Source organism: Rissa tridactyla, chromosome 9 (genome assembly GCF_028500815.1).
Source record: "Rissa tridactyla isolate bRisTri1 chromosome 9, bRisTri1.patW.cur.20221130, whole genome shotgun sequence".
Lineage (NCBI taxonomy): Eukaryota > Metazoa > Chordata > Aves > Charadriiformes > Laridae > Rissa > Rissa tridactyla.
Window position 1 is genome coordinate 23,808,944 of NC_071474.1, and position 17,911 is coordinate 23,826,854.

Here is a 17,911-nt window from a genome sequence, read left to right on the forward strand (position 1 = left end):
CGCCAAAGTGAGATGTAGCAAGACGGCTTATTGTAGGGGGGGAGAAACTTTCCAGCTGGATTTCATGAGCCAGAGGGATTGGGTGAGCTCGGAGGACTTTCTTCAAAACACAAACCCCAGCAGAGCCTCTCGCAATTCGGGTCAACTCGAACCGGACCCGTGGGGAGAGTCAGAGCTGGAGGATTCAAATGTGGAGCCGAAATTCTGCTTTAAACCCCATCAAAACCTGGCTCCGGCCAGAGCAGCCGCCGAGCATCCTTCCCGGCCAAAAATCAGCGGGATGCATGGCAGAAGGTACCCACCATTCTGGGTCACTGGCTAGTCCGTGTCCTCATTTTATTTGCTGATAGTTCTTTATTGCTTCTTGGAGGAAACACAAGCCCTTTGCCCCTTCCTTTGCCATCTCCGGTGACTCTCTTGTTGCTGTTTCAGGTGTTCCTGAACAGGTTTTGGGGTCCGGGGAGGGGTTGGGGGTGGAGGACAGGGACATTACTGGGATGCTGTGGGGGGAAAGGCTCGTTAATTTGTTAATATATAGCATCAAGAGAAAGGCAAGGTGTTTTCTCAGCACAGTTTCACCCCCTATCTCCCTCCCCGCGGCCATGGGCGACAGCTCCGACGAGCTGGATCTTGTCCCTGCAAGAGCAAAGCCCATTATTTCGTCATCAATAGCTGGTCTGGTGGTGCAATTAATAACACCATTAATGACTCAGTTACTGCTGTAACAAAGCCATTTTTACTAGTTTGAATGGTTTCTTTGTATTGGTGTTAATAATCACCCCCATCCTCTTGAATTTTACCCTAAAAAACCCCAAACTGATAGGTTTTCCTGCTAAATAAGAACAGCAAAACCCCTCTGGGTGTGCAGAGGAGCAGCAAGGGCATCGCCCGCGGTTCTCTGTATATCAGCAGTGGCTTTTATTACCCTTTAAGCCAAGCAAACGGGAGTGGAGGAATTGCCCCCCTCGCTGTTTACCCCTGTTTTATGGAGCTTTTTCCATCCGTGGGCACGAAAGGTTAATACAGCGCTTACTGCCCGCTGTCGCTTGGATTTATTGGAGAGCATGAAATAAAGCTTGCAGGGCTGTAAATTCATTCTTAATAGAAATGTGGGGGAAGAAGCCATTACCCTTGTCCGTATGGCCCCGACTGCAAGCAAATAGCTTTAAATCCCCAGCCCCAAGGTGAGCAGCTTTGCCCTGAGCCGTGCAGGAGCCAGAGCTTTTGCATCCCCAACGCCTTGCCTCAGTTTCCCCTCTGGCTGCTTTTGCAGCTTGTTCCAGGGCTGCAGGCGATGCGGGCACCCCCGAATCTGTATCAGCCGAAAAACATCTCCTTCTGCAGCTCCGGCTGCTCCGAATTTTTCCCTCATGCTCTTCCTGGTATCCTTCAGGAGGAGTTATTAAAGAACAAAGCTACATCTATTAATCATGCTTTTACAATGGGGCCAGGCTGTAAAAAGCTCATAAAAATAAATAAATAGCCAGCTGTTGACATGCGGAGGGAGTGGAGAGGAGTTGTCCCATCCCACATCTTCCAGTGCCGGTGCCGGGTGAGCCCAGCTGTCCCCTCTCCGGGATGTGGGATAGGGACATCCGGTCCTTCGGTGGCCCTATTTGTGAAAAACAAGGGGTTAAGGCTCCCCTCGGGGTCCAGCCCTGGGCATAGGAGGAGATGCGGAAGAAGATGATGCATCAGCATCATCAGCATCACCTTCCCCCCATGGTCTCCTCTGCGGGGGTCTTCCCTCTCCCAGCTTTGCCCAGCGGTGGGATGTCTCAGTGGGGATGGATGCTCCCTGGATGGCACCAAGGCTCTGCACATCTTGGGAACGGATGCTGATCCCCAGGAAATGCCATACCCATTGGGTCCTAAAAACTAAAAAAAAAAAAAAAAAAAAAAAGTAATTCAACATAATTTGGGTGAAAGGCTTTTCTCCTGCTATGATTTGGGTTGAATTCAGTGTGTTTTGATCACCACCGCGTTCTTTTTGATGGACATTTCACAGGAGCATCCCTTGCCCTTGGTAGCGACGCTGACTGGCAGCGAGGGTCCCAGCTCCGGAGTAACGATTGGGGTGGCATCCAGAAAAGGCTTGAAATGGAGCATCTCTGACCTGGATTAAAAATAAGGAGTCAAGGTGATGATTTTTTTTTGCAGCCAGGCTTGGAAAAAAACACTGTCGTGCCAGGGATGCTCGAGGGCTGGCGGTGCAAACGCATCTCTGCGGGAAGAAGAGCCGATGGGGAAGACACGGCGTGATTTTCTCCAGGACCAGGTGCTGCACCAACCCCTTTGGATGCTGAAGGCTTCAGCAAAACCTGGAGGCTGAAAAAAGTGCCAAGGGTGGATTTGGAGGTCCAGATTCCTTAATTTTTTAGAGAAAAATCCAGCTTTTTCCCCCGCACACACACATCGGGGCTGCGGCTTTTGAAATGTGAAACGAGAAGCGGGTACCTAAAGGAAAGCCGGGGACCTTTCCCACATTATTTTAAGATGGTTACAGGACTTGGAGGTCACTAATATTTCCCCTGGATCTGATATAAAGGAATGAAATTGGAAGGGGGAGTTGTCCCCCCCCCCGACTCTTCAGCACTGGTGTAGTTTTGCCCTCTGCAAACCCCCCTCAGGCCAGGGCGGGGGTGTGTGTGTGTGTGACATCTCGGGTGACATCCCTGGTGACATCCCCACTCCCCTCAGACATCAGCTATGACAAAGCAGATCACACCGGCCCTTCTTAAGCCAAACGGGGGTAAAATGTCCCGAGGGAGGGACATTCCCCCCACGACCCACAGCCCAGCCACTCCCCCACCCCCTCCCAGCATCCCCACATCCCCCTCCATCCCCTGGCAGCGACCTCAGATGTTCTGGCTCTCCCCTCCGTAGAGGCTTCCCTCTTGGTACATATATACATATAATATATATATATGTTATTGTTATCGTTTCTCCATGATGGACGGTTTATTGATCTGAAGCTTCTGTCCACAAAAAAAAAAATAGTTTAAAATTCCCTGAGCCTCGAAAATGACGGGTAGGTAGTTGGGACATTCGTCTTCTTTGCCACCTTTTCATGTTGATTTTATTATTAGTATTGATTTATTTAAATATATATTTTTATATATATATATATATTTTTCTGTCCCTCCCCAGGAATCGCCCCCCCCATCCCCCCACCCTCCCCAAATCCGTGCGGCGGAGCCGGCGTCAGTTTTTATTTTTAATTTTCTGCTTGGCGGGGATGTAAGGCAGCACTGTCTGGGTGCTTTTGTCAGCTACGGTCTGCGTGCTGCTGTTCCTTGTCAGCCGCCGTGCCGGAGGTCCACCACCACCACCACCGGTGGAAGGATGCTTTGAGGGTGGCCCCGCCAGCACCTTACGGACAGGCTCCTCAGGGCCATCATCCCCCGGGGACGCCGTGCTGTCACCGTCCCGGTCGTCGTCGCAGCACAGAGCGTGGTAAAGCACCTTGTCGCTGAATCGGACTCGTTCCCTCGTGCCAGCCGGTCGGTGATGTGGGATCTTCTGGCTGGCCGTTGTGCCAAAGGCTTCCTCGCTGGATGAGTCCGGGGTCCCACCGCCCCGGGGACCGTTGGTGATGGGGATCCCCCCGTTCATCAGCCGGTAATCGGGCTGGCGAACCGGCGGGGGCTGTGGCTGCGACCGGGAGGGCTCAGGACCGTCGCCCGGGTCGGAGGGGGTGGAAGCATCCAGGAAGGAGCAGAATTCCCAGCTGTCGGAGAGGATGTCGGAGGCGGCGAAATCGAGGGGTCCCAGCTCAAAGGCACCTCCCCCCTTCTCGCTGCTGGAGGTGCTGCTGGCCGTCGCCGTCGTCCAGTCGTCAGGCTCCAGCTCAAACTCGAAGTCGGACGTCAGTCGGTCGATCTGGCTCACCACCTGCGGACATACGGATGGATGGGCAGAGAGGAGCCGCCGGACGGGACACCCTCCCATTTTTGCTCCTTAATAACACCACATCCCTAAATCTCTGCCATTTCCCCCGGCACCACTGGTGTGATGAGTTGGGAGGTCTCAGCCTACGTGCAGCCGCTCCAGAAGCCCCTTGGCAGGAGCCAAAGCCCACCTGGTGGCACGGCATCCGTGGGCCCCAAGCCAGCGGTGAAACCTCGGGTGACTGTGGGTGCTTGGTGTGTCAGGATGGACCTTCTCAGGGTGGCTCTGGGGGGGGGAGTCTGCCTTGTCCCCTGGGACAATGAGTGTCACCCCAAACCCCCAAGCATGTGGTGTCCCCTGGTTCCTCACACTTGACCATGGGGAGCCACCTGTGACTGCCACCTCCTCCCCCTGGGAAAGATGGCCCTGCAGGTGGGGAAACTGAGCCAGGGAGTGGAAAATATCCCAAGATTGTGGGATAAAATACATGGGAAGGTGGTGGGGGGCTGCGAGGACAGCCTTGGTTAGGACGCTTGGTGGGCTTGATCGCCATTCCTCCATCTTTTGCAAGGTGTTGAGTTTATCAAGACCTGTAGTGGCTTGGGCATGGGGTCATGGCCCTGACCACACCACAGGGGACGGACCTCACGTGGGGCATGAATAATACAAGCCCTTCAAAAATTAACAATAATAGATGTAGTGTCCTAGCTGATGTTCAAGCCATGGGCAGGGCTGGAAGGGGAAGGAAGGGAGGAAGGACCTCCTTCCTTCTGCGGCTCCCATGGACTGTGGTCTCTGTGTGATGACCTTGATGAGGTTTCGGATGCAAAAGGCTCATCACCCACCTTCAAGTCTTTAATCCCATCCAGCTCGAGGGCTGCCCAGCACCAAGCACAGCACTAACGCTGCTGGGGGCTCCCCAATCCCACCCAAGCACCCTCTGCCGTGGCATCTGGCCGGAGCCATCCCTGTGTCTCTGGCAGCACCGTGGTGTTTCTTGGCTGGTGTTTCTGCGTGTATATATATGCACGGCGGGGTGGTGGTGGTGGTAGTGGTGTGTGGCTTTATTTTGTGTGGGAGGCAGAGCACAACATGAAAATTCAACTCGGCAGCAGTTGGAAGTGCGTATTTTTGGCAGGGTTGCCGGCTCGCCTCTACCCCCCTCTTCAGGGGGAGCTGGCAGAGGGCCTGGCTGGTCCCAACACTGCCAAGCAGGAGGTGGGCAACGGCAGATGCGGGGGTGCTGGGGGGAACCCCTCGACACCCCCCCTACCTGTTTGTGTACCCAGTTGATGCATTTTGTTCTTCCCCCCCTGCCCCATCATGGGCATCCGCGGGCATTGTTGCTCCCCGACACCCCCATCTCGCACACGGAGCATTTGGGAGTGAGAAGAACCCTGTGCTTAGTATTTTCCAGGTGGTTTCTCCATGCATAAATGTGGTTTTTTCTGGTTATTTTTCATTATTGCCTTTCTCTCCGCGTCTCTTTCCTTCCCTTGCCCTTCCACACATCCTTTCTTGGTGGAAATCAGCCACAATTTTCCCAAAATAAGGGAGGGAAGACAAATCAATGGGCAATATCTTGCCAGATATGTTTTGTTTCCTTCTCAGACCACCAAAAAGCCCTGCCGTATCTCCATCGGTGCCGTGGTTCATCAACAGGTGTCAGACCTCCTCATCCACCAAGAATAATTAGTCATAGTGCATCTCTCCATCATTTTTACACTGCTGTTATCCCATAACTCCATTTTTTCAAGCACTTCTGTTGGGGGAAACTGAGTCCTTGGGCTCAGACACCCCATCCCACCCTTGTGTTGGGTGGGCCAAGCGTGGGCACCCCAAAGCTGATGTCACGGTGCCAGGTTGCCCTTCGTCTCTGCATCCCTTTGCTAGATGCCAACACGCAGGGGCTTGGGCCAATACTATAAATCACTCGAAATGCACCATAAACCACAGCTCAGCAGGACAGGCTCCTCACAAAGCCCTCGTGGTGGATGAGGACGCGTGGGCAGAGTTAAGGGTAATTTAATATGTCTGGGCATCGGAAACCGGCGCCCGAGGGGATGATTACACAGCCAGCAGCCGAAGTGGCTCCGTTACACTCTGCTGACCTAATTTTAATAAAATTCTCATATGTGATCTCCAAATTTCCACTCATTCGACAGCCCTACCCATGCAGCTCTCCTGCTCTGCCAAGCTCCCGAGGAGATGGCACCACAGATGGAGGACCCCAACACCCCCCCTGAGTCGGTTGTTGGGGGGTCCAGCTGTGGGCATACAGCACCCCCTCTTTTAAATCATCTGCAGGTCCCTATGGGACATCTCCAGGCTCTGGCTGTAGCTAGGACCATTTCTTGGGCCACCAAACGCTGTGTGACAACCTGGGGACAACCTGGATAAGCATCTGTGGAGGACAAAATAGTGTCACCTCCACGAGAGCACAATCCCAAGGGGCACAGGGGTCTGATATGGTTTGGGTGAGGGTGATGGGGCTGGATGTCTGGGTTTGCAGCCTGCTGCAAACGTGGAGAAGAGCAACTGGGGAGATCTGGGAATGAGGAGACCCTTTCTGAGATGGGACCAGCTGGTGTCACCAGGAAAACGCAGGCTGAAGGGCTGGGGGTTGCTCCCTGGGAGCATGTTGGACATACTGGCAATAAGAGATGCCAAAAAACATCTTTCCATGAAAAAAAGGGTGCAGTGGAGTCTGGATGAAGTTTGAGTTGGAAATGAGAGGTGCGCTCCCAACGTCATACCTGAGCACATGGTGATGGGCACTAATACACCTCAACAGCCTCAATCAGCCCCACCTGGGACCTCCACCACACCCTGTCCACGGCCCAGGAATCCCATCCTGAGCTGTGCTGCAGTCTGACCTGTCCCCACCCCCATGACTGGCTTCTCTCCTGGGTGGACCTCTTGAAGGTATGTTGAAGCCCATCCCTGGTCCCGCCTCAGGGGTGGACCTTGGACCTACATCATGGCACTGTCACCCGCGGGGACTTTGGGTTCCCAAAGCAGGGTAGTGCTGGGGACAGTGAGCTGAGGGCTTCTCATCCCAGGCAGCAGAAGGCGATGGGCTCTACCCAAGCTCCTCACCCATGATGGCTGACTTATTTTTCCTGCCTCCTTGCCCACGCAAGACCTCCAGAGAGAGCCCGCAGGGAAAGCATCCATCCTTCAAGCTTTGGCTTTGAAGGGTGCTGGGGGCAAGCTGTGAGCACCCTCACCAGCACCCGCAAGGAAGTCTTGACATTAGAAAAGGCAAATGCTTCTGTTCCCAATGCACCACCAAAATTCCTCCCCCCTCCCCCCTCCCCCCTTCCCCCCCCCCTTTTCTTTGGAGGAGAAAGGGTGAAACTTGAGGAAAAGAGAATAAAAAAGGTGCTGTGACCTCTTCTTTTTTCGGTGACAAGAAAGAATTAGGAAGAAAGGGCAGGAAAAGAGCTGTCTCTGGGAAACACCTGGCTATTATTATTTTTTAATAAGGTGGCAAATGATTCTGCTGAAACCCTCAGCTAAAATGAGATCACCTCTGTTTTCACAAAGGCTCAGTGATTACAACACCGGGTTCAGGGTAAGCATCTCCCTGGGCTTCGAGCTGGCTCCCTGTCACCCAGGGTCCCTGCTCCTCCTCGTTAAAGGGACCTGCTGCAATTCAGGCTCAGTGAGTGCCAGGAAAGGAGGCACGTCCCAATCCTGGTCCTTGTCCCCATCCCAGTCCTTGCCACGGCACACAGGGATTAGTGTCACATCAGCGGTGGCTCACTCGGGGCTATTTTTAAGGCCGCTTTCTATTTTAAACGGATGGTGGTGGCGGCGCAGAGGGGGGGTGTGTGTGTTAAATACCTATGTGACACTTGGTACTCGCTGAGGATTTAAATGTAAAGAAGGATTGCTCCCCCCTTGTCTCCTTCCCAAGGCAGGTTGTCAAAGATTTTTAGCCGGGGCCATCACTGCTGGCAGAGGGAGCTGGGGTGAGAGCGATGGGGAGGGATGGATGGAGGGATGGACCAGACCCGAGGTTGGGTGCTTTGGGGTGAGACCCTGGTGACGCTCTCACCCCCCATGAGTCGGGGTGGCTCTGTCCCCCTACAGGCAAGTGAGGAGGGTTGGGGTGTCCCTGGTGTGTGCTGGAGGTGCCATGGGGGTGACTAAGGGAGGACGTGCCTCCATCCTCCCTCGCCTTTACGTTTTGCCTTGCTGCAAAGAGCCACCTTTTTGGTAACAGCAGAGCATCCCTGGTCAAACCAGGGGTACCCGGCAGCAGGAAAACAGGGAGAAAAAATAATTCCCCTTGACCTTGTGCATGGTGTCACCAAGAGGCCTCATCTTGTGTCCAAGTGCCCTGAAAGTAGGTGCTGGGTGGCCAAAGGTGCTCATCTGTTGCCCAAAGCAAAGAGCTTTCAGCAGCTGGAGGATGAACTGGAGCGCGGCAGAGGGATGGACCCATGTCCCCATGGTACCCTGTAGAGACCGGCACTGAGCGAGGATGCGCTAAACCACGGTGCTGGACAGTTCGCTCCCACCCCAAAACCCACTTCCCGTCATTCAGCCCAACTGGGAGTGCTGGGTGCTCCCCTCACCCCACGTACTGTCCCCACACCCACAGATGCTGCTGGCAGCCAGGAGCTTTCCTGATAAAAGCCTGGGTGTCCCAAATCAGGTGTTTACCTCCCCAGCTGAGGCCAGATGTTGAACATCTGGAGCATTGTTGTTTTTTAATGATTTTTTTGATTATTGGCTGCAAATCAAGCAACGGAGGTTCCTGGCTTGGTGGCTCCAGCTTCCACATTTGGGCCACGCTGTTTCCTCTCGAGGAGCTAAACGGCCTGGAAGCTTGAGAAGATGCTGGAGAGGTGAGGGACGAGGCGGGGGGGACGAGGCGGGGGGACAAGAGGGGACCTCAAAGGCTTCATGGCCGGTAATTGGTAATGCATATATTCCCGAGGCCGGGGAAGGAGCTGGAAGATGCTGGGATCAAAGTGTTATGGTCTAATGGCCCCTTCATCCTGGCACGGCCTTTGAAGTGGGTGGGTGAAGCGGATTGGCACTCGGGGTGGGTACCGCTGGGCAAAGGGGGGGGTCCAGAGTGGGGATATCAAAGCGGGGGGGTCTTAGCTTTGATATGGAGGGGACCCGTGTGCGCGTCCCCTTGGCTACCCTTCTGCGAGATGTGACTCTTTTCCCAACCCAGAGCCAAACATCTCGTCCTGCTGGGAGAGGAGCAGGGATTTTTTGTGTGTGCCCCCCCAGGCCCCATGCTCCCTCGGCTGCTGGCTGGATCCCCAGCCCCAGTCCCCCTCCAGCAGCACATTTTGGAGTCCAAAGCATCTTTCCACGCTACACAGATGCTTTTCCAGGCTGGATCCGACCCGCCTGGCCCCGCACCCTCCTTCGCTGCCAGCTGGCACACAGAGAGGACGTGCAATGGGACCACGTGGCCCCTGTGAAAAAAATCCCCAACCCTATTCCCAAAGCATCAAATCATCCTGGAGGCATTTGACACTGTCACCTTGAACATCAGTTCCTCCTTCCCTGGGGGATGGGGAAAAGAGTCACCCCAAAGCCTCCGGCAGAGCCCCTGCAACCCCACAGCCAAACTCTCCTGGAGCAGGGACCTTCCCGCATCTCCCAAACTGCTGCCCGGCACAGGCAAGGTGAGTAAATATTTAATAAGGAATAAATGATTAATTGGAGCTGGCTAAGAGAAGCTGGGTTACAGGGGGGCCTCTCTTCCCTGAGCTGACGCTTATAAATGAGCGCACCGCGGATCTCAGGATCATTTGCTAGATCATCAGCCACTAAATAGTTCGAAATCATCGTGCAGATCTCTAAAACATGTTATTATTAGAATAATAAGGCGCCTTCTCACCGTGAACTTTCCCAAGCGTTCCCAGCTAATCACTTATTGATTACAACATTATTAAAGTATTTATTATCATAAGGGGTTGCAGGGAGGACTTTCTTCCTGCCAAAGGCTTGGAGGGGACCCCTCGGTGCTGCTTCCCTGCGTGGTGGGACCCCACTGCTCCCATGTCAGGGGGCACAGGGGCGATAGCACCCTTCCCATGGGATTTTGGAGGGGGGGTTGCACATAGGGAGAAGTGCACAGATGTTTGTTTTTATTTCCCACCTCTGAATGTATTCCACGGATGGTTTCCCACTCCCAGCACTAATCAAAGGGATGCCCCAAGGAGCTCAGCCTTGCAAGTGGAGACGGTTGGGACCTCCTGGGGTATCTTCTTCCCTGTGGCATCACTCTTATTCCTGCGGGAAAAGGCCGGGGCTGGCAGGAGGTGCGTGGGAGGGAAGGCAGCGTGGCAAGCGCTCGGCGGAAGCGCCTTCCCTGCCTGCCTCCTGCCTGATTTCTACTTCCAGTGTGCGATTTCAATCAAAGATTTTAATAATCATTTTCCCCGCACATAATACAGCCCTGTCTTGGAGTGCTGGGGAATAATTATATACACAAAAGGGAGAGAGGGAGGGAGGGAGAGTGGGATCGGGGAAACTGGTAAAACAGCATCCTGAATCAAACGGACATCTGGAATGACAGCCTTCAGGTGGGAACCGCTCCCGGCAGCCGGGGATGGAGCCCGAACTGGGGTCTGGTCCCACATCGCATCCCCACGGATGGGCTGATGGAACGGGGCTGCCCTGGGGTCCCCCACTGAAACCTTTCCCCAGAGCATCCCGCAATTCTGGACTCAAACTCTCTGCTGAAGCAGGGACAACCTGGGAGAGAAGACTCATATGAGCCAGAGCTGGCTGCACCTGGAGCTGGGGAGTGGTTTCAGAGCAGGAATCGTCCCTGGGTGAAAGCCCTTGTGCCCAGACAGGGGTTTTGATGACTTTGGGGTTGTTTTTGTTAAGGTGGTTATGACCTGGCGGCTTTTTCCAGACCTCCAAAGTCCTGGTACCCAGCTCCTCTTGCAAGGAGAAGCGGGAAGGAGCAGGTTCCCGTGAAGGTTTTCTGGCTCCGCAGGTGCCTCGGGTGCAGCAGGATCGGGTCCACCACTGCCCTCACCGAGCGCATCCAGCTCTGCGTCCCAACCCACCAACAAAGCCCCAGGCAGAGGAGATGGCCACAGGGACAGACGTTTCCAAAGCCCCTGTGGTGGCTCTGTTGGAGAATACACCAGTGTCCCAAGCGCCAGGGCCCTGTGGGCACTAAAGGGCTTTAATGACCCTGAGCAGCCCCTCCTGGGACCCCCACCCATGAGCCCACTTACGCTTGGGGCCATCGGTCCCCGCCAGGGGCTGCAGGGCTGCCTGTCCCCAGCCTTGTCCCCATGTCCTAGCCCCCACCTCCAGCTGAGAAAGAACATCACTACATGCAAGGCAGACAGCTGCAGGTACTTATATTTTTTTTATCATCTTTTCTTTCAGCAATATCTTAGAGCTTACAATTTGCCAGCCTGGTGTCTACCACGTACTTTTCTGGGCGGGTTTGAAAGAGAATTCTCTGTAACGTGCTCCCATCGAGCTTGCTCTGAGAGACCCAGAAGACAAGGGATTGAACTTCCAAAGCCTCTAAAGCCCAACATCTGCCTGGTTTGGGGAAAATCAGACCTCTGAGTTGCTGGAGCTCAGTTTAGCTTGGTCGGACCAGTGTGTTTTAGCTCTGGAGCCTGCTCTTGTGCTTGGTTTTTTGCTGTTTTGTATAAATTCAACTAATTGCTGCAAAGTTATATGGGTATGTGGTAGGAGTTGTTGAGAAAGGTTGAAGTTTAGGACCCCTCTCGTGGTGGGCACCTTGTGGCTAGTTCTACGCTCACCTGGTCGTGTTGCTCCGTGATGTGAGGAGCTCTTCCAGGGCAGTTATGGGATGCAGCCTTGGAGGTCATTAGTGTCTAGGGATGTGCCAGCTCCATGGAAAAATCATTCCCAGTCCTCAGTGCTTCCCAGTACCCTCGGGAGAAGCCATTTCATGGTATGTGGACCCCCTCCCTGGCACAAGAGCAGGGTCTCCCTGGGGTGAGGGCCAGAGGATGGGTGTCCTCTAGCCGCCCTCTGCTCCTCAAAGCACAGGGACCTGCCCGCGCTCAGCTCAGCTCTTCCACCCTCCAGCATTATTCCTCCTCCTTTGAGCCTGCTTCCCAAAACATGTCCCCAGGGAATGCTGAGAGCCCTTTCCCCCTCCCCTGTGTCCTCAGGCCACTGTTCCCACTCTGTTCCGAGATGCACGGGTACAACCTCACTTGGGCAGCTGACCAAAGGTGCTGCGGGGATGCTCAAGGTCCTTCTGGCCCCAAGAGCTGGTCGGGGATCCCGTGGAGCCACCCGAGGCTTGGCGGGAAGCACAACCTGGCCTCAGCCGTGAAATGGTCAGAGATTTGTCCCATCTCATCCCTCCCCATCCCTCCCCATCCCTGGCAAGAGGGATGCTTGTATGATCGTGGTGGTCCTACCCAGCCTTAAATCCGCAGGCTCAACAAAAGGGGCCGAACTGCCGTCATCCTCACTTTAAAGGCCTCCTTAAGCTCCTGGAGGAGCATGAAGCAAGCTCAGGCTAAATGGAAAATAGCTCTGCCTCCTGATTATTACTATTATGACTATTTTTAATCCGCATGGGATTTGTTGAAGGGGTTTTGGGCTCCCCTGTTGGCGCTGGGGGAATGAGGGGAGGGCACTTTTTGCTTTGGGTGGCCGGGTTTGCTTTTCGCTTTCTGTTGCAGGAAGGACTGGCGAAGCCACAAGAGGAAGGAAAATCTGTAGGGATGCTGCGACCAGGTCAAGCCCTTGTGGGAACCCAGTGGGGCGGCGTGATGGGATGTGGCATACCCCCCCCGGCAGGATGGCCTCCCCAAAATTTCCTGGCCTGAGCGGAGCCATCCCAAAGGAGGACGCTGCATCCCAGAGGATGCTTCAGGCTGGAAGATATCACCTCCCTGACCACAGCCACGTCCGCACCGAGGATGACGTTAGTCCACCTGCATCAGCGCTCTCTTGGTGGCATCCCCGTGTCACTGACCCATGTGGGGCTGCTCCGGCACAGCCCCGTGGCAAAACCTCCACCAATTTCTGCCCTTCCTTGGTGGGGGGGAAAAGAGGTTTCACAGGACCCTGGGTGTAACGCCATCATGTTTGGCTCAGGTCACAAAGAGGGTGCAAACGCCCGCCTGCCCCATTGCAAAACAAGCTGCCACGCCGTGCCCAAGGCTACCACATGCTTTCCATCCACCACTTTCCCTGTCGCCCGCAGAGACGTCCCAAATTACCAGCCTCATCCAGGTCCCCTTCCCCTGGGAATGTGTGACACTCCCCCTTGAGCCGCAAAAATATTAAATTCCCCACCAAACTGCCACTGCCACTGGGAGGAAACCCCAGCCACACTTTATATGTGTGTGTATATATGTATTATTTTTTGTTTTGCAGGAGCAGTGGACACCGACAGCCAGGCTACGGGACAGCCCATCGCTTTGGCCCCCTGCCCAGCCTGTGGACCACCCTCCTTCATCGCACCCAGGGCCGATGACGTATTTTTAGTGCTCTCTGCAATGCCAGAGGGACCCACCATCCCCTCTCCATCCACCTCCCTCATTTGAAAGGGGCCTGGAAAGCATTCCCAATCCCCCCTGCCCAAGGCAGAACAGAGCTGACCGTGACACGGTGCCACCAGCACCGGCTCCCCCAGCCCCAGCATCTGACCCCACGGTGCTTCTCCCACCCCCAGCACCCACAGGATGGGTGCCTCAGCCGGGCCCCCTGACCCCGAGCAAACCCCAGAGTCAAGGTCAAGGGCAGTTTTACAAACCGTATATTTTTTTTCTCCCCCCTCTTTTTGAAAATCCTATTGCACATCAGTTGTGCCGTGCTGCCCCAGGTCCCTCCTGGGGCTGATGGGTTGCGGGTGCTGAGTTGCCCCTGCTCCCCCCAGCCCGGCCCTGAGGCAGGGGACAGGCAGGGGGACGGGGACAGGGCACCCGCATTTGAGGCCAGCAGCTACCGCGACCCCGCGCAGGGATGTGATGGCACCCTGGGGTTTTCCTACCTCCCGGAGCTCCTTGGCCACCTCCTTAAGCTCCTGTAAGATGCCTTCCAGTTGCCCGATCACCATTTTCATCCGACTCCGGATCCTTTCCCTTTCACAATTACTCTTGCTGCTGCTACAATTGCTGCTGCTGCTGCTGGGGTGGTCACTGGGCTGCCTGTCCTGGCAGGTCCGGGAGTCCATCCTTCCCTACCGGCCTCGGTTCCCGGCCCCAACGGCTCTGTCCATCCTGCTCCCCTCTAGCCGGGTGGCCTGGCGTCCGCGCAGCCCCTCTCGGCCGGGGAGCTTTCAACATCTTAACGTTCCCCTGCCTCCAAGAAAGTCCCAGCCGCACACTCGCCTCCCTGCGAGGTCGGGGGGCTCCGGTTCGGAGCAGAGAGCTGGGTCAGGATGCACCATGCGGAGTCGGGAACGCTGCAGAGGGAGTTCAGCCGGTGGCCGTGGGGAGATGTGGAGTGGCCATGGAGTGAGTGGAGGAGGCAAGCACTGCCTGGTCAGGTGAGCAGGAGGAGGAGGAGGAAGAGGAAGAGTCTGTCGGATGTCCCAGGAAGCTGAAATCCAGTGGCTCACGCCTTGCCTGCTCCCTGGTGCTGGGGAAGAGGACGCAGGTCTGGGTGTCCCCAGGGAGCGATGCTGTTCCCCGTGTCGGTCCCTTGCTCCGGGGTCTCCAGCTCCAACGCTGGGTGGTGGTGGTGGGGGGTCTCCCAGCTGGGCACAGGTGTCCTGGGGAGCACAGGGTCCCCTCCTGCAAGGACAGACAGACAAACAACGTGAGGGAGCCATCCCTTCCAGAGCCAGAAAGATGGGGGGGGGGGGAGGGGGGTCCTGCCTACTCCTGCCTTACCTTGATCGCAGCCTCAGCATAAGGACAAGCCGCCGCGTACCCCCACAGTGCCCTCCCCCTAATTGAGGCAGGGGGCAGGATGCAGCCTGACACTGTTCCTGTCCTCTTTTCTCCCCCCCACCCCCCGCCTTCCAGTTTGAGACCCCAAGACTAGGCACATCGGGGTCTCGCTGAGCCAGATGGATGGATAGACGGACAGCCAGACAGCCAGACAGGCGTGCAGCTCAGGAACTTACCGTCGTGATCCAGAACCCCTCCTTGGCTCCAGTCCAAGCTCTTCCTGGTCCTTTTTTTTTCCTTTTTTTCCCCTTCTCCTTTTCTTATTTCCTCCCCCTCCTCCTCCTCCTCCTCTTCCTCCTCCCTCAGGGTTTTTGCGTGACACAAGAGGAGTCCGGGGGCCACTTTCCTTCGGTCGCTGTCGGAAGGGGTGAGACGTTATCAGAGGTGACAGTCCGCCGGGGGGAAGGGACACGTCCCAGGGGACCCCTCTGCTTCGGCGCGGGGGGGAGTGTCAGGCAGCCGCCTTTCCGCCGCCACCCTCCCTCCCGGGTTCAAGCCCCAACCCCGCCTCGGCCGACGAGGGCGGGGGGAAACCCACCTTGCCCCCAAACGACACCCCCCCTTCCCTCAAGGGGAGCGGGGGAAGGAGCACGGGTGGAGATGGAGTGCGGTGGGGGGGGCACATCCCCCCAGCCCGGGGGTGCTCACAGGGAAGGAGGGCTGGGGGATCCCGGCATGCTCGCATCTCCATCCCTGGTACCCCCATCCTCCATCCCTGGTACCCGCATCCTCCATCGCCGGTACCCGCATCTCCATCCCTGGTACCCCCATCCTCCATCCCTGGTACCCGCATCCTCCATCGCCGGTACCCGCATCTCCATCCCCGGTACCCTCAGCCTCCATCCCCGGTACCCGCATCCTCCGGGGCACCGGGGACGGATGATGCCAGTACCCGCATCCTCCATCCCCGGTACCCGCATCCTCCATCTCCGCTGCTCGCATCCTCCATCCCCCCGTATGCCCGCATCCCCGCATCATCCATCCCCGCTGCCCGCATCCCCGCTTCCCGCATCCACCCCCTCCCCCCCCCCCCCCAATCCCTCCCTCCCCGCTGCCCCCGCTGCCCCGCACCCCCGCACCCTTCCCCGGTGCCCCCGGGACCGACCGGCGGCAGCGATGCCGGTTCAGGGCCGGCCGCCCCCTGGGCGCCGGGGGGGCGGAGGGGGGCGGGCGGCTCCCGGCGCCCCGGGCAGAGCCATGGGGCGGGCGGAGCGGCGGTGGGCGCCCGGCCCCCGGCCCCGGCCGCAGCCTCCCCGCTCCCCGCGGCTCCCGGTTTCGGCTCGCCCCGGCGGCTGCTGTGTCAGAGAAAGGGGCCGAGCCTCCGCCGGGCGGGGGGGGCTTAAAGGGGCCGGGAGTCCCTTTGCACGGTGCGGAGCGGGCAAGGGTTGGGGGGGGCAGCACCCGGGGAAACTGAGGCAGAGCTGAGGTGGGGGGTCCTTTACTTGGCGGGGAGGGGGGCTGTGCCTCAGTTTCCCCACTCTGTTCCCTGTCTTTAAACAATAATGTCATTAAGGCTGGTCCCTTCTGAACACAAAATGCGCCCCCGCCCCCCCCCCCCCCCCCCCGGCGCTCTGTGGGTCATGTTTGGGGGCAATTTCTGCAGGATCTGTAAAAAACCCCCAGCGCTCTCAGGATGCAGGACCATCATCCTAAACAAAGGTCCCTGCTGCAGGACTTGCCTGGACAGGAGGAAAATAATGCCCACAGGCCTGTGTGTGCATGTGTGTGGGGGGTCTGGTCTCGGGGGGGAGCCCCAATGAAGGGAGGAAATTGGCCCGATGCAAGGATCCAGCCTGGGAAAATCCATCCAGTTTAGAAGCAATGGAAGAAAGGAGAGATTCCTGTCCTAGAGCTGAACGGCGACGATAGGTGGCAATCCCAGGTCTGCCAGAGGCGAGGCGGCGTGTGCGCATACGTGTTATTTATTGCCTCCTACCGGGTATATTCAAAAGTGCTGAACACACTTTTTGGCGTGGACCCGAACTGACTCATCCTTCAGCGAGCAGCTCGTCGCGAGATGATGCTTTGGGGGCTCTTCCCACTCCCACTGGGCATTCGGGCTGGGGTCCAGCGGTGGATGCCCGGGATGGCAGGAGCGCCGGGTGAGTGGCGGATGCTGGCGAGCAATCCCTCAGTGCACAGCCTTATTGTAATGAAATTTTCCAGGGTAATGACATGGTCGGTGGGAAGTTTTCAGCAGGAACCTCCTCCATGCAATTATTTGCACCTGAAGCTCCACCAGGCACAACGTGGCCACCCAGGTCTCCAACAACCATGACACTCTCTCCTCTGCTCCCAGGCTTTGATTTCCTCTAATAGCAGGTTAATGCCAGCTCACGCTCTGCCCCTGCCGTTAACCAGGCAGAGCCGAAAATCAGCAGGGACATTTGGACAGTAAACTGGGGAAAGAGTGGAGGTGGTAAAATGGAGATGGAGGTGCTGCTCCTGGGAAATCAACATCAGACTGCTGATGCGGGACCGCGTGACGTCTCACCTCCGAACATGCACAGCGTATCTGGCAAAGGCAATAAAAGACATCGAATGATTTGGGCCAGAACAGGACCTGAATAAACTACATCAGGGAATTAAACAAGTGTCTGAGCCCTGGACTGGGGAGGAAACACTGCTCCATCCATGACTTGCTCTTTCTCTCTCCTGTAGGCATCTGCTCATCACCTCTGTGATGGGTACCAGCACTCCAGGGAGTTTCCGTCCGAGCCAGGTTGATGCTTGAAAATACCCAGCACTGCAGAGCAGGACCCCGAGCATCGGTGCTGCCCCAAAACTCACCTTGGAAAGTCCTGCCCATGCTGGTGAAGCTAAGGCAGCAGAAATGGCCCTGCAGGGATGTCCAAAGCCCCGAGCATGAGGTCAGAGGCCCAAGCTGTATTTCCTATCACCTCCCGAAACCTTCTGGATGGTGTTCTTGAGCCAACGAACTCCACCCCTGGAAACGGCGGGGGACAGAAAGGCTCAGCCTTTACAAGACTCCCGAGAAGCCAAGCCTGCAGCACGTCCCACCCTTCGCTCCTGCTTTCCTTTGCTCCGAAGCCTGGGATGGTACACCCTCAGCTGGTCCCATGCCGAGGGGCACCCCTGGCTCTGAGCACCACCAGCACTGC

At 56.6% G+C, this 17,911-nt stretch overlaps 1 protein-coding gene across 2 annotated transcripts; it reads right to left on the reverse strand.

The window, feature by feature from the left end:
* Positions 1-3,192: 3,192 nt before the first annotated feature.
* Positions 3,193-16,028, reverse strand: INSYN1 (inhibitory synaptic factor 1). 2 transcript variants are annotated; one of them, XM_054215624.1, is made up of 4 exons: positions 15,895-16,028; positions 14,966-15,144; positions 13,886-14,630; positions 3,193-3,894 (listed from the first exon to the last, which is right to left on the reverse strand). In XM_054215624.1, exons 3-4 carry the CDS (start codon positions 14,066-14,068, stop codon positions 3,205-3,207), a joined length of 873 nt encoding a protein of 290 aa, XP_054071599.1. In that variant the 5' UTR covers positions 14,069-14,630; positions 14,966-15,144; positions 15,895-16,028; the 3' UTR covers positions 3,193-3,204. The 2 variants fall into 2 exon arrangements, with proteins under 2 accessions (XP_054071599.1, XP_054071600.1); XM_054215625.1 differs by lacking the exon at positions 15,895-16,028 and having other exon boundaries at positions 14,966-15,241.
* Positions 16,029-17,911: the final 1,883 nt, after the last annotated feature.